Source organism: Phoenix dactylifera, chromosome 1, assembly GCF_009389715.1.
Source record: "Phoenix dactylifera cultivar Barhee BC4 chromosome 1, palm_55x_up_171113_PBpolish2nd_filt_p, whole genome shotgun sequence".
NCBI lineage: Eukaryota > Viridiplantae > Streptophyta > Magnoliopsida > Arecales > Arecaceae > Phoenix > Phoenix dactylifera.
This window is the reverse complement of record NC_052392.1, coordinates 11,162,368-11,178,521: the sequence shown is the minus strand read 5'-3', so window position 1 is coordinate 11,178,521 and position 16,154 is coordinate 11,162,368. Positions and strand designations below refer to the sequence as shown.

At 44.2% G+C, this 16,154-nt stretch overlaps 1 protein-coding gene across 1 annotated transcript; it reads left to right on the top strand.

The window, feature by feature from the left end:
• The first annotated feature begins 8,964 nt into the window (after positions 1 to 8,964).
• On the top strand, positions 8,965 to 15,587 carry LOC103717200. The gene is made up of 5 exons (XM_008805495.4): positions 8,965 to 10,081; positions 14,004 to 14,061; positions 14,179 to 14,262; positions 14,349 to 14,490; positions 14,836 to 15,587. The coding sequence occupies exons 1-5, from the start codon at positions 9,589 to 9,591 to the stop codon at positions 15,223 to 15,225; spliced, it is 1,167 nt and encodes a 388-aa protein (XP_008803717.2). The 5' UTR covers positions 8,965 to 9,588; the 3' UTR covers positions 15,226 to 15,587.
• Positions 15,588 to 16,154: the final 567 nt, after the last annotated feature.

Below are 16,154 nucleotides of genomic sequence, written 5' to 3'. Positions count from 1 at the left end.
TTTTGGTTCGGGGCAAGCTTTTCCCGCTCGGTGGGCTGAGAAGCTTCTGCTCTCCTGAGGACGAAATCTCCTGCCTTAAAGAGCTTGACTTTTACTTTGGAGTTGTAGTACTGTGCCGTTTTTCGTTGATATCTCGCCATGCAAACTCGAGCTGCCTCCCTCGTCTCCTCGATGAGGTCCAAGTTGCCCCTGAGCTGGGAAGAGTTGGAGGCTGCATCGTAATGTTCCACCCTTGGACGAGCACTGGCATCGATCGCACCTTCGGATGAAGTCCGTTGCATCCTTTTGAAGTGTGGGCCAATAGTATCCTTGGCGCAAGATTTTATGGGCCAATGCTCGGCCTCCCAGATAGTTTCCGCATATCCCTTCATGAACCTCTCGCATAGCGTAGTCCGCCTCTGATTTCCTCCTCGACCGGGACCGAATACTCAGTAAAACCGACCGGTGGACCGTTCATTCTCCGAAGCTGGCTTTCCGTCATCCCCATTTTTTGATAGGCATCGCAGTATAAAATATTTGTCGAGCTTCAATTATCAACTAGGATGCGCTTTACATCAAATTTGTTTACAATCATGGAGATGACCACAGCATCATCATGAGGAGTCTCAACTCCTTCCAAATCATCGTCCGAGAATGACATGGTTTCGGAGGTATGCGGGCGCTTCGGAGGGGTCCTTCCCTTGATTGGTTCTTCAGCCAAGCTTCCTCCTCCAATGGTGTTAATAGTGCCAGCGATAGGCCTATTGTCATTTGGATTTTCGGGCAGTGTTGCATTTTCCACTGGCCTCTTTTCCTCACACCGGTTCCACACAAACTGATTGAGTACCCCACAGCGGATAAGCGCCTCGATCTCATTCCGGAGCTGGAAGCAATCCTCCGTGTCGTGGCCGTGATCCTAATGAAAACAGCAATACTTTCTAGGATTGCGCCGAGCTCCTGTATCCCGCATCGGTGGTGGAGGTCGGAAATAGTCTCGACCTTCTATCTCCATTAGGACCTCTGCACGGGGAACACTCAGGGGAGTGTAATTCTCATACCTCCCCAAGGGCATTCGTGGCTGCGACGAAGAACTCGGTCGAGGCGGGGACCTCGGTCGAAGCTGTTTCCGCTGTCATGGTAGACTCCTCAACTGAGGCTGTTTCTTATCTCGGCGGGGGGATCGGCTGCTCGGGCGGCCTCGCTCTTCACGGCATTTCTTCTGCTTCTTTGAGGCCTGCTCGATCGCGCCCCGCCTGGAGGCGATGGCCTCCTCGGCCTTCACATACTTCCGAGCTTGGGCCAACATCTCGGTAAAGTCGGCAGGGAAGCTTATCTCAATAGAGAAGAGGAACCTGTAGGATCGAGCCTTAGTCTTCAGTGCCGACATGGCTATCGACTGGTCGAGCTCGCGAACCTCCCAGGTCGCAGCGGAGAAACGGTCGAGATAGTCTTTGAGGGATTCTCTCTCCTTTTGTTTGATGTCGAGGAGGGAATCTGAGGTTCGCCGCTGGCGTCAGCTAGCAGCAAAGTTGGTGGCGAACTGCCTGTCGAGCTGCTCGTAAGAGGATACCGTGTTTGGCTTCAGTCCAGAGAACCAGAGCCGAGCCGTTCCTTAAAGAGTTGCTGGAAAGGCTTTGCAAAGCACAGCTTCCGAGGACCCCTGCAATGCCATGAGGGCTCGGTAACTTTCCAAATGGTCGAGGAGATCGACAGCTCTATTGTAGGGCTCCACCTGGGGCATTTTGAACCTCGGTGGGACCGGCTCATCCTCGATCTGGCGGAAAAAGGGGGATTTAGTGGTGAACTCAAAGTCACCCTCGCGCCTTGCCTTCCTGCTGTAAAGCGCTTGAATCTGTCGCTCAAGCTTCTTGACCTTCCTGTCGAGCTCCCAAGCTTGGGGGATTGCCACAGTAGTCTGCTCCGGCTCGTGTCGGTCCGGGGCTGACTCAGCTTTCGAGAGCTGGGGCCTTCTGTCTATGCTCCTCCCTGGCAGTTCTCTCCGGAGAGACGCTCGGGCTGAGCCTTGGTGACAGCATCATTCTTCATTGTTGGCCCTCGAGGAGCCATGAAGATTCTGGCCCTGGGGCACCGGTCCATTTGGAGGAAGCACTGGCTGGACTTGGGCCTGTGGAGGCGGCATAGGTAGGGCTTCCTCATGTTGCAGGCCTTGGACAACTACGGCCAAGGCTTGAACCTGCTGCACCAGGATATTGAACTGTTTCGGCTGGACTTGGGGAACTGGGTCAGCCGGAGATGGCGAATTCTGGACAGAGTGTCCAGGACTTGATGGGAGATGCCGGAAGGCATTGGAGGCTCCTTTGCTTCTCAACTTTATGGCCACAACTCGGGCTCTTCCTCTAGCGCCAACTGTTGCTGGAATTTGGACCCGAAGGCGGCCGTCGGCTGAGAAGGAGGAGCTTGAGCATGAGATGGCGGGTGACGGTCCGTCGGCGGGCGGCGTCCTCCGAAGGACCTGCAAAAAGTCGGTGACCGAGATTTCTGGCGCCGGCCCTCCGATGCCTAAGTCAGAGGGGGCAAATGTATGGAGGGAGAGAAAATATGTCTCAGGAGTTTTAGAGTCCAACCCCCTCTAGGATGGAGGGGTTCCCCTTTTATAAAGGGGTACAGGATTACCTAAGATATAACGGGGCGGACGGGTTACCGTCATGATTGAGCATGTCGTATGAATTAATGCACGATTGTGTGAATTAATGCATCGCCGTAGGAGATCAGGCCGGAGCCAATGAGTCGTCGTGGCTGATCGGACGTAGCCGAGCAGGTCAGCTATTTGTCGTGGAGGGCTTGAGATCCGTAGATAACACGCACATTAATTGTTGAGTGAGCCGGAGATCAGTGGAGGCCATGCGCATTAATTGTTGAGTGAGCCGGAGATCAGTGGAGGCCATGCGCATTAATTGTTGACAGCAGTAGCAGGACGTGGTCCTTGGTCGAGCTACAGAAGGATGTGACCGCAGCAGGTGGATAGCAAGGTCGGACTTCCGAAGTCGAGGATGCTGAGGTCGGGTGCCTGGGTCGGAAGTCTCGGAGTCGAGCGCCTGGCCAGGCGCCAGGTCGAGAGCCCTGAGGTCGGGTTTCCAGTTGGGCATCTTGAAGTTGGGCGCCTCCAGGTCGGACGCCCTTAGGTCGGGCGCCTCCAGGTCGGATGCCCTCAAGTCGGGCGCTTTCGTCACGTGCCGACGATGCGTTCATGCATTTTTGGGGCGATATGCTTTTCCCCCAACAACACCAATTAAAGATATGTTACGAGGGTGTGATTGATCCGTAGGCAGGAAAAGCCTATCAAGAGCCTTTTTATATCTCATGTTTCCTTCCATATATAATGTAATTCCCAGGTGCTTCTTTGGTAGGGTAATTCTCTGGCCTTTCAATCCATGTTCCAACTTTAGGACTTCCTTAAGTTAATCATTTCTGAAATTAACTTAGACTTGCCTATGGTCTCTCAGTCAATTTCCGTTCTTTATAAGGATCCACTACCCTGATGGACAAGGCTTTTCAACTTCCTCCACGAGGCAAGTAGAATTTTCGAAGACACTGGTTTAAATCCTGGATAGTCTACCCATGAAACTTGCCCTTGGGACTTGTTTAGTTTATGGAAAGAGAAGAGAGGAAAATGTGACCAACGGAAAACTAAAAAATGCTGATGTTTCGTTTGAGATTTCAAAGAAAAGGAATAGAAAAGTAGTTTTTTTTAATATAAATAAGGTTTTCATATTTTATAGGAAAGAAAATTCAACAAGGGAGATAACAAGGTCACTCTCCCATGAGTTGAAAATTGAGCTTTTTTTTAATAAAAATACTTTAGACTTTTAAATAGAATTGGTTACGATCTTTCTTTTTACTACTGGGGTAATAGAGATTTTATACTATTTTTTAAGGACTCGTTTGGTTCGCGGGAAGCATTTTTCCCTCTTAGCAATAGGATTCTTGGAAAACAGATTCCTGAAAAGAGAATGCCTGCAAAAGCATTTTTGGCATGTTCTGTTGACAATTGAAAAGTGATAATAGATTTTCAGAGTGCTTATATTTGGTTGATCATCCACTTTCCTGAGAAAGTTATGTGTAATTCCTATTATATTCTTAATAAAAATTAGGTATTTAATGCCTTTTTAATACTAAAGGGTTTTTTTTAAAAAAAATATAAAAAAGTGAGTGATTTTCGGCTCACGAAAAAGTAATTTTTTATGTTTCTCATGAGAAAATTTTTTTCATGAAACGTGGAAATTATATTTTTATGGGAATACAACTTTTTCGTGTCGCTCATTTGAAAACTTCAATCAAATAAGAACCATCTCATTACTTTTCCATTAACACACTTTTCTTCCTCTCTTTTTTTTCCACGACCCAAATGAACTCTAAAGACTACTCTCAATTGCACTATTTTTTCATGGTTAACAAAATATAAAAAAATATTTTTCTAGATATCGTACACTCAAACATGAGCTTGCTAACAAAATATTTTATTAAAAAAACTATTCGAACGAAACGACCCCATAATTAAAGATATCTGCGCTAAACCATATCATATTTTTTCAAAATTAATTTCCTCGGTACGAATGACAAGCAGGAATCATGGTAGCTCAGATGTAACTTATCAATGTTTTCTGAAATCACTAAAAAAATCAGACCTCGGACCATATTCCAGTATTGGCATAGAACTGCACCTGCAATGTCAGGTATTCATCATAAGGTTCAAAACTTTTCTTTCGTTTTCATCTGGTTTTTCCGAAGAGAGAAATATAAGCTTCAGAGCTTACGGCTAATGGAAGTAAACTTTCAACGCTTCTAACTTTAAGCTGCCAAAAGCGGCTGGGGGTTAGACCATCGTGACACCATACCTTCCTTCGGTCAGATAAGTGGTCGTTATCTGGAATAGGAAAGGCTACTGGTTTTTTTTTTTTTTTTTTTTTTTTTTTTTTTTTTTTTTTTTTTTTTTAATGCTAAAGCGAATGCCTCAGAAATGTCAAATATGAATATGAATACATCAAAAAAAAAAAAATCAAAAGATAACAAAGTTCCAAAATACACCATATATTTTGCTCTCTCAATCTCTACAGAATAGTTAGCTACATATGAGGCTACTAGTCTGCTGCCATGTTGGCCTCACGATACACGTGCTTTGTCTGCAAGGCCATCCCACAATTGATCACTAGTTATCTCTTCACCAATAAAAGAAAGGAGAAGCTTTACGACCTGGGTATGAATTCTGACTCATTTTTCAGTAAAGCTTACATGGTTTGCGTGGGGTGATAACTTTTATATCCAACTGGACCTAATCCACTTTTCTAAGACTAATCCGTGATAGGTTTGGGGAAGCTAGGTTAGGTTCGGAACCCAACCACCATTGGAACCACCTCATACTTGTTAATATAATCAAATCATCGTCTACCCAACCTACCTACTGTGAGGCTTGTGATTAGGTCTAAATATATCATTTATCTAAAACTAAGTGGCCATGCCCAATTGGCATGAACAACAGTAATGAACAATGATTATGGACACCCAAGTTGATGGAGATTAAAGTTGAATAGGGAGGATTTGTGGAATTGAATTCCAAATGGTTTAGTTAATTCCATTACGAAAGGAGCATTATTAGATTCATGATCCAACGATCGGAACTTCCTGTTAGACTTAGTTCTTAGCAAATTAGGTTCCATTGTATAAATTTTGAGGATTAGATAAGAAATTAGGCTCTAGTTCAAATGAGGTGCATGGAATGGGAAGCATACGATGGAACAATTAATCAGCTGCTTTCTAGTTGGTGAATGAAATTAGCTAGAAAAAACAGCTTAGAAATATTTTTTTCTCCTCTCTCTATTCGAGATAGAGGCAACTTCTACACAAATTAAATTATTGAAGTTTAAATAATAGGATGCACCTTCTAATACTTGAAACTAAGACATTCTTCAAAATGGAAGGTGTCATTATCGAGACAACACCTAGTTCACTCTATGGCATAGCATATTGACAAAAAAAAAGTATGAAGAAAATAAAACTTCTATTGCCTTTTCGGCTTGTCATTGTAGAATATACAATGCAATAAGAGGAGTTTCATTTTGTTTTTGAGAAGATATAAAAATGATGCTGACCAAAGAACTAAATGACAAAACAAAGAATTCTTGGACCACCGTAAGAAAGCAAAAAGACTAGCAGGAATTGGTGGCCGCCTCCTCCCATATCTTCGCCAAGGAATTGTGGCTGCTACCTGGAGCAGCCCAATACATTTAGGGGCCTAAGGCGAACTCATTAAGAGATGTCTTTTTTCTTTCTATTTTGTCTTTAAAGTTTTTCCTACGGTGGGCTTTTTTTGAGCTGGAGCTTTAGGCAACCGCCTAGTCACCTAAGAGTTGGGCCGGCCCTGGTGTTGGGTACCCGGAGACTTGCGGTCCCGATCCCCGGCCCAATCGCCCAAAGGATGAAGTGTTGGTTCGGTTGACTTATGCCTTGGGACCGACTTGTGGGTAACGCCGCTCTTCTTGTTGCCTTTGGCCCTTACCTATGCTAGTCCGCACAAGGGATTCAGCAAGGGATATGAATCAATGATGTGGGAAAAAAACTGAGATTCAATTCCAAGAGGACAACGGAATTACAAGGAATGATTGGCCAAGGGACAAGAAGGGTCCTTGCCTATCCTAAGAACAATCTAAGGAGAGTGATGTTCTCCACATTAGCCCAAGCCTTTCGGCCGAATGACCCCTAAGGGACCTAAGGGATAACCCTTTACAATGACTCAAATTATGATAAAAGATGGATTGTTTTCTTGGCCCTAATGGCCTCTTCTTATAGGCCTAATGCCTTATTGGCGGAATGCCTTCAAAATTCAAATATCTTCCTACTTCGGCTGAATTCATTTGAATTTGAATTCAAATTAATTTAGCCATGTGTTGCATGAGTTGCTTGGCCGGCTTCCATTTGAATTTGAATTCCAACATACTAAGGAAGGTCTTCATGTTGATGCTTGCACCGGTCGCCATGTGTCCGCTGTGGCTTAAATGCTTGGCTTGATATCGGGCTGAAGTTGTGCCTTGTGCTTGTTGCCCCTTCACGCGGATTCTTGACATGGCATTCTGCCGGCCATCGGTTTGGCGGCCTGCTGCATTTAGGCCGTCCATGGATCTGCTCGCCAAATCTCTATGGGAGAGCCTGCGGGCTCCCCCTTTGATTCTGCCTTGGCGCACATGGGATTTGGCCGGACGGTTGCTTGGGCGCCGCTGCTGGGGTTGCTGCCATGTGGCGCGGCCAGTTATGGCCACGCGCCTTGTTGGGCGCTTCTGCTGGGCGCGCTGCCATGTGTTCCTCCTGGTTATGGCTGGGCGCAATGCTGGGCGCTTCTGTTGGGTGCGCTGCCATGTGTCTTGGCCTGCTGCTTCAGGCCGGGCGCACTTGTCTTGATGGCTGCAATGCTCGGTCGGGCGCCACTTGGACTTCGGCCAGATCCTTGCCTTATTTGTTGGGCGCACATGTGCCAAATGTTGGGCGCTTGCTTAGCCCACCCTTGGCTGTCTTGGGCGCAATGTGCGCGGGCTTGGATTTGATTGTCGCCCTTGACCCGCTTGTTTGGATTGAGCTCGGTCACTTGGTCGGCTGGCCGGACTTTGGACTTGTCGCGCTCGGGTCTTCTTCTTTTGTGCGCGCGTGCTTAGGTGCGTGCGCACGGGCTGGTGCCCTTGGACATCACCCATGACCATGCCCTTCAGTGGCATGCATGCAGCCGGGTGCTGCGCGTGTGCTGGATGCTGGCGCGGCGTGGGCTGGTGTCCTGGCAGTGCACCGAGCCACTTTGGCTGGGGCGAGATTCTGGCACCAGAACTTCGTCTGGATCCTATCATGGCGAGGTTCTGGTCGGCCTGGCGCTGGGGTGTTGGCCGGCCCGGCTGAAGGATGGGCGCGCGCAGGGGCGCGCGCTGCTGGGACGCGCGCCTGCTGTGGCTGGTGCACGCGCGGTTGGCCGCGCGTGGATTGGATGGGCGCGCAGTGGCCTGCGCGCTGCTGTGGGCGCGCGCAGGGCACTTTGCGCGGCTGCCGCGAGCTGGGCACGCGGATGGCCGTGCGCGGCTGCTATGATCGGCCCAGAACCTCGCGCGGGCGTTGGGCCGCCTGCTTTCCACTGCTTGGGCAGACTTCCAAGCAGTGGATGTTGGCTACTTCTTGGAGTTGGCTGAGGTTGGGCTCGGCCAAATGCTCCGGATTGGGGCTCGGCGGATCGGGGTCTCCATCACTTGGCTGCTAGTTCGTTTCAAGAGAATTCTAGGTAATATTTCATACTAAAAGATAAACATGGATGACAAATTAAAGTATCTAAGAAGTAGAATTTTCAGCTACGCGAGAGAGAGACGTGGAGCTGAAGAAGTTGGTACGAGCAAATATGCTCTCAACCTCCCCCAAGGAAACTTCCACCAAAAAAAAAAAAAACCTCAAAAGGGATTAAAAAAATAATGGGCACATAGCCGACGGGTCCCACCAATGGATCATCTACACTTCTTTCTTAGGTCTCACGACATTATCAGAAAAAGAAAGAGAAATAAAGACACCGAAAGTAGGTGCATTTCGACCAGATTGGACGCACAATTATACTGTAAACCATACGTGTCATGTGATTCCTCGGCTCGGGCTGCTTTTTGGGGCAGTTCTGGGTCTCTGTAAGCATTTTCGTGAAAGAAAGAGCAAGGACAAAAAGACGTTGCCGAACCTTCCCCTTCGTCGACAGGCGATGGAAGCCGCTAACGGCTGGCTCTTCATGGGATGGCAGTTTCTGTAATAAAATCAAATTCTTTTCTGAAGAAATTAATTGATATAAACTAAGAAAATACGAAGAAGAGTCTAAGAGACTCAAGGGATCGTGCTAACCCGGCGCGAACGGCCCGACCGCCTCCCCGACGGAGCCACGGGCTACAGCCGGTCGCCCACCTAATTCGACCCGGTTCTCCCAGTCACTCCTTTTCAAATTAAAATCCCAAAATCCACGCTTGCTGTCTCTCTCTTTCTCGCCTCTCTTGTCCCTCTCCCTGTGTCGCTTGCCGGGGACCGCCGGCTCGCCGTTATCCTCCACCTACTTGAAAGCTCGGATCGGAGGGTTCTCGCCAGCCTCCAGGGTTTCGGGAACTCGATTTTGGAGCCGGCAGGTGGATTCTAGGGTTTTGGAGGGGTTCTTGGTGCCATGGAAGGGGCTTTGCAGAGGCGTGGAGATATTGGAAGGTAGAAATTTGGGAAGGCGAGCGTTTGGGTACGGTCTTTGAGTTGCATTCGGCAATGCTGGATGAAATCTCCGCTCTTTCTAGGGTTTGTCCACTGGATGGGAAGTGGAGACGTTTCCGAACCCTAATTGCTGTTCTATGTGGAGCTTAGGGTTTCATCTGTGTCGATTTGAGCGGTGGATGGATCGGAGCCTTCACCATTAGTTTCGTCTGTGGATTGGTTCGAAGAAAGAGAGATTCGTGACGTTTCTTTTGGAGAAAAGGAATCTTGGGATAGCGAGAGGATTTTGAGCTGGGGCCGCTGAATCAAGCCCTAGGCATGTTAAAAATTGGAGAAACTAAGAGATCTTTGTGAGCATTTGAGCTGAGATCGGAGGATCAGCGAGTAGTTTCTTCAATGTCAGGGGCCCCGAAGGTCCGGTCCATGAACGTCGAGGATGCTGAGGTGAGGCCAGTCCTTGGGCCCGCTGGCAATAAAGCAAGGATGGCAGGTACGGCTCGGAAGCCTGCTTTGAAGCCTGTGCGGAAGGTGGAGAGAGCAGAGGTCGGGGCAACAGAGAAGAAGGCTTCCCCTCGAGCAGTTGATTCACCACCTCTAACACCACCTTTTAGTGCTTCCTCGGTTCTAAGGAGGCATGAGCTGCTTATCCGCTCCAATTTGTCACTCAATGCTTCTTGCTCCTCGGATGCTTCCACTGATTCCTTCTGCAGCCGGGCGTCCACCGGGAGGATTGGGAGGCTGAGTCTCACTAGTCGCCGAAGGCAGAGCATTTCCAAGCCAGAAAAGATGGGTGTGAAGCTGGGAAAGATTGTTCCTGATGGCGTTTCATTGTCTTCGCCGGAAATTTTCAAGGGAAAGAGGAGGTGTGCATGGGTGACAGCAAATGCTGGTGAGTTCTCTATTTTGGTCATTGTGAGTGGCTTGTGTGTGGCTCGGCTTGTGTTGTCTCTCTTGTAATTACAATAATTATGTGGAAGTACCTAGAACCATTTCACGAGTTAATGTCTACAAAACTTTTTCATACTGTGAGGAAACAAATGTTACCATTTGCATTTTTGCGATCTTGCAGCATCGTCATATAAACCCTTTGGTGTTCCTTTTACTCTCTTAACTTAAGCAATTCTCCTTTTTTCTCCCTTTCTTTCTCTCCTCTTTCACAAATTGTAATTTTGAGGACTGATTAATTTACGTAGAAAGATATTTTGTTTGGGGTGGGAATCTACGATAGCTTGGTAAGGCTAGTGTCTTCTTCACACTAGCTCAGGATCTTTTTTTTCTGTTGTTCGGGATTCATGCAAATGGTATTATCTAATCTACAAAATTTTTTGAAGGGTACATGCTTTTGATACTATAGTATGTTTGCTTGTGAAATAATGTACACTGCATATTTATGGAAATTTAATGCAGTTTATCCTGTATCTGGGGTTTCTATTAGCAAATTTGGCATGCCTTTAATTATACTTTTAGGTATATTTAGGTGCATTTGTATGGTGGCAAGTTCATGGATGCATTAAAAATGTTAGGGTAGTGGATCTGGACTATCAGATTTTAGTAATTAAAAGAATGCTGCGAGAGTTATCTGTATTCACATAAATGTAAAGCACCTTCTATTTTCTGGCATCTGTTTTGTTCTAATCCACAACATTTGCTGGTTTTAGCCCTTCAGGTTCCTTGAGCATCATCTTGGTTCAAAAAACTTGCCAACTAGGATATAGTCCTTCTACATTGATTCCAAAACAATGATGATGACAAAATTTTGAGTATAGTGGTTGGATTGCCACATTTCTTGGTCAACCTGGAACTTCTTCCCCATGCAAGTGAGAGATTTGCTAACGGGCATAATCAAGTTCCACTGGTATGATGAAAGCAAAATGTCTCAGCCTATCCGCACGCTGAAGTGGTTCGAGTATCTATAATTACTTCTGAAACAAAATCCTGTTATGCCACATCTTTTGTCCCAGTCTCATTGACCTTAATAATTTTACATATTTTTTTGGAGCACTTCTGTCATTTAAAATTTAAGAGGGTAGCTCCCCCCCCCCCCCCCCCTCTCCTGTTTTTTCTGCATGTGTTTCTTTCATCTAAAAACATTTGAGCTTACAGTCTTGTTGATGGCTGACTTGTCCGATGCACAAGCCAGCCTGGCATATGATCAGGCCAACCCATCTTTCAGGTCAACGGTCAAATTTCTCAACAGTAATGCTTGGCAATTTGAGTCCACTTATCAAGTAAGATAAAGGACAAATTATTCACAAATTTTCCATTTTTTAATTCAAATTGGTCCATAATTTATTATAACGTCTGTATGCCAAGAACTTCAAACATCGTATGCATCTTTAGTATTTCATTGTAATATAAAGCTGATCGTGGGCTGGGCTTGGGCACAAAAAAATGTCAAATTTTATGTAGGCCCAGCCTGAAGCCCGATTAAAAATGAATAGAGTTTAGGCCCGAAGCCTGTCCCATGATCAGCTCTACTGTAATATTTTTGCATACATGAAATGGGAATGGAAGAGGCACTTAATGTCTTTTTCTTCTGTTTTTGCTATGACATTGTGTTTACAATTGGAATTGTGATTCCTTCTCTATTATTGAACTATTCCAAGCATTTCTTATCTAGTAACTTCCAGAATATCATCCAGATTATCTGCTTGTTTTGTAAGGTGTGGTGTGATTTTATCTTCCCAGATGAGCTGAACTTATTTATTGCTGCCTAATAATACATATAAAATCTCTTCATTGGCTAGTGATTTAGTTTTTCAATGGATGTTGGCTTTCACTTGGTGCTCAGCAGTGGGTATTTGAGGTTGTATATTGCTCGTGTTATTTTTTTCTTCTCAGTTCATACTGCATCGGGCCTGCTATTCTCTTCTTGCATCATCATATTCTTTCATAATAAGATATAGAAAATGGACATAAGCGTACCTCAAGGAGGTGTTTTATTAAAATAACAAAAAACCTTGTGGTGTACCAGGTCTCTTTGTTTATGCGTCAGGTACATGCAGACCTTGGCTGTGCCTTTTAGATTAGGAATCTGCAATAACTATGCCGCCAAGATGATTTTCTGTTAACTGCTTGAGCACGAATTCCATATAAAAAACCTAAGCTTTGTAATCATAGGTTCTAGGCACAGTCCTCCTCCTTTTCAAAACCTAACTTAATGCTACTGTTCTTGGATGAGTTCAAGTGATAACTGATGTATGTCTAGGGATGTTGTATTAAGACATTTCTAACAGAAAAGATAAAATTATTGTAAACCTTTTTGCGGCTTTATTTCTTGCAACTTCTTGATTCTGATATGATTTCTTAATGTTCCATATTATAGCGATGGATAGATCATAAATGGCTTTGCGTAACACCAAAGGGATATTAGTTGAATGGAATTGGGATGTAGATGGAAAATAATGAAATAGAGACATTTTGAAGTTCTATACTAAGGATCATAAGCTTGTTTAGGTCATTTGACATATATTATTGAACGGCAACTACCTCATTAACATTTAAAAAACAAATTTACTACAATATAAGATTAAAATTTTAGATACCATTTTCCTCTGTTTGTATTACTTTCTGTTTACATGACCATCACATGTCATGAAGTAAGGCCTGACTCACAAAAGAGGATCTCCAGGGAGAAGTTGAGAGTGACCAGAAATTTACATGATTTGCTTTTTTATATTAAAAATTCTACTTTTCTGCTTCATTTCCTCTATGTCAGTGTTTTTCCAAAACAAGTGCTGTGAAATGGGCTAGAATTGGAAGCTTTTATTTTGTTTTAATATATAATTTATCCCTTTTTCTGCTTCATGATCAGTCGGACTGCATTGGCATCTATTTTGTGTTCTCTGATGTCTTAATACATTGTAGATGAGTTTTGCGAATGCTTGCACTGATTAGGCGGTGAAGTGTCACTGGAACTGGCCTCCCTGCAACCACCCTTTCCTGGATTTTGTTGTCAGAATATTTGCCAGCACATGTAGTTATGCTGTTTTGTTAAGGGCCAGACCCTACTCTAAACATTGGATAATTCACCACCGCAGTTTTCATGACTCCGATAATCTCCTTATATCAAGTACTGATATTCTCCAATTGGCATATCTATAAAACATATTTGGAGAAGGTGTTTGCTTAACTATGTCAAGTCAGGCACTCCCTGTTGGTTGAAAGTTTACATACTTTGGTGATAAAAGGTCATGACACATCTGATTGATGAAAACCAAACCTGTAAGTGGCTAGAACAGTAGAATTGTATTATTATTATTTTGAGTGTTCTGCTATAAAGCTTTATTGCTTCATGCTTTTGCAACTAAGTTAAAAAATTTATAAGCACATAATAAGGTTAGCAATATTGTATAGATATAATGTTGGATAATATACAATCTAAGGTGATAATAAATTTGGTTAGGGTGGTGATAGTCACATTAAGAAATGGAAAGCATAGGGGCTGTATCATTTAAGGCAATGTTGCCAAACATGTCTATATGGTCTTGGTACACTAGAAAGTGGAGGAGCTGCATTATTTAATGTAATGTGATTATGGGTTAGATGGTCTAGTGGAGAGATTCATTAAGCCAACCCTTACTAATGTTGATGGTTATGGTTGCTTTATTTGCCTTTTTCCTTTGATGCGCTATATTTATGTTGTTTCTATTCAGTGAGAGTGCTTATGCTATTCATATCTTCCACTTCTCAGCCTTAAATAATGTCGATTGTCTGGTCAGAAATAATGAATTCTATCTTATCAATGTTCATTTGTAGCTTCTTCTGTGCTGTTGTTCTTAAAAATATTCTTGGTTTATCTGTTATAACAGATCCTTGTTATGCTGCCTTTCATGATGAAGAATGGGGAGTCCCAGTACATGATGATAAGTATGCAATCTCAACTCTAATCTCACTTTGCTTGGTCAGCAAGAAGTTAATATTTATTTGTTTGTCAGATCACAGAAAGTGATCTTTGGTGTCTAAAAATCTCAAAAATATATACAGGAAACTGTTTGAGCTGCTTGTACTATCAGGTGCATTGGCCGAACTTTCATGGCCTGCAATTCTCAGCAAGAGACACATATTTAGGTAACTCTTGCCTCTGGCATGAGACTCTATTGTATTCCTTTTCAAGTATATGATCTTACCACCTTCTTGGACATACCTTTTCACAGGGAGGTTTTCATGGATTTTGACCCAGAATTGGTTTCTAAATTAAATGAGAAGAAACTTATAGCACCAGGAAACACTGCCAGCTCGCTTTTATCAGAGCCAAAGCTGCGTGCCATTATTGAAAATGCACGCCAAATACTCAAGGTCGATTCCTCTCTCTTTTCTTTTTTGTTTTCTCACTATCCTTATCATTATAATTGCAATTATATAGTTATTTGGGTGCTTGGAATTATTCCTGCCTGCATTAATGCATACTACTTTGGGATAAGCCACTGGTTGGTTTGTGTTTTTCTTCTATGATATGAGCATCGGTTAATTGCAAAACTCATTGGATAATTATTGAGAAAGTAACATGATGTATGCTGACTATTCAGGGTCTATCATCATAAGTATGCCATTTGGCAATAGCAATCGGTCCAGTTTCAAGTAATCCTTTTATTCTACTTCGGTACAAATTGATGACAGTTACTTTTGGTTCTACCGGTGTAGATCATAGCAGAGTTTGGATCATTCAGTTGGTACTGCTGGAGCTTTGTGAACCAGAAGCCCATCATGAGCAGATTTCGCTACCCACATCAAGTCCCAGTAAAGACTCCGAAGGCAGATGTTATAAGCAAAGACTTGGTGCGAAGGGGTTTTCGGAGTGTTGGACCAACAGTCATCTACTCCTTCATGCAGGCCTCAGGGATAACCAATGACCACATCATCAGTTGTTACAGATTCGGGGAATGTATATCAGCTGCCGCATCGGTAGATGAGGATGAAGGGAATGCTATCATGGCTAAGCATAAGGTGGAGGAGAATACGAAGGCAGGCGAGAAGGCGGGGAACCTGGACTTGGACTTGTCTGGAGCTGTGGATGGACTGAGCATCTCATAGCAGATGGGGGCAGGGTATTGGGTGGGTTTGGAGTTTATAATATCTTTGTACAATTAGACTGGCTGGTGGCTGGCCCTTTCTTGGGAATGAGGGGATCCTCTGTGTAGATATTTGTGAATTTTATGCAATCTTGGTTTGCATATGTCATTGCTGCCGTCAGAGGAAGTATACATGTACTCTTATGTGTAGTTTTTGTTGGTGCTGTTTTTTTAGTTGCTGTGGGGCGGGGTGAGATTTTTTAAACAATCGGAGAGCTCAGTATTTACTCGCAAAGTGGGTATGGGCGGCCAGGCTATTTGACGGTTTTCGATGCTATCGAACGTCAGAAAAGTAGAACAGAACTTACTGATATTTTTGCTCAACTGGTTGATTCTAATCTCTTTCGAGGTGAATGATTATTTGGTTATTGGAGTAAGATGGGCAGTAAGGAGGAAGAAAGGAGCTAGATTTCTTGGAAGGGTTTAAGGCTGAAATTAAGATAGACATTAATCATCAAGTGAATGTCATAATCTCTGGATTTCCAAGAGGATTTGCTGTGAATATTTTATGACGACCAGGTTGTGCCAAACAGCGGAGTGTGCAACCAAATCTTGAAAATGAAACCACAGGGCTGCCTTTATGCGGAAACAAAGGACAAAGATCTTGAAATTGTGAAATTATTAGGTGCATCAGATCAGGTGAATTCATTCCATCTAAATATGGCGGTACAAGAATGATACCAGAATATTCCCTTCCATCTAAATATGGCGGTACAAGAATGACACCAGAATATCCCCTCGTCGGAAAAGCAGAAGTTGTCACTTTCATGGGCTTTGTTATTAATCATGGAAAGAAATGGAAAAACAAAGTGGTCGCAGTGCAATCGTATAATTTGGCATAATTTGGGCCATGAATGAGATGGAACATGCACCGTATCATAGTCTTCAAGG

Excerpts from the sequence above, each read along its gene's own strand:
- LOC103717200 (XM_008805495.4), top strand. The coding sequence starts at position 9,589 with ATGTCAGGGGCCCCGAAGGTCCGGTCCATGAACGTCGAGGATGCTGAG. Across the intron at positions 10,082-14,003 it reads ATGGGTGACAGCAAATGCTG|ATCCTTGTTATGCTGCCTTT; the intron begins GTGAGTTCTCTA and ends CTGTTATAACAG. Across the intron at positions 14,062-14,178 it reads GTCCCAGTACATGATGATAA|GAAACTGTTTGAGCTGCTTG; the intron begins GTATGCAATCTC and ends AAATATATACAG.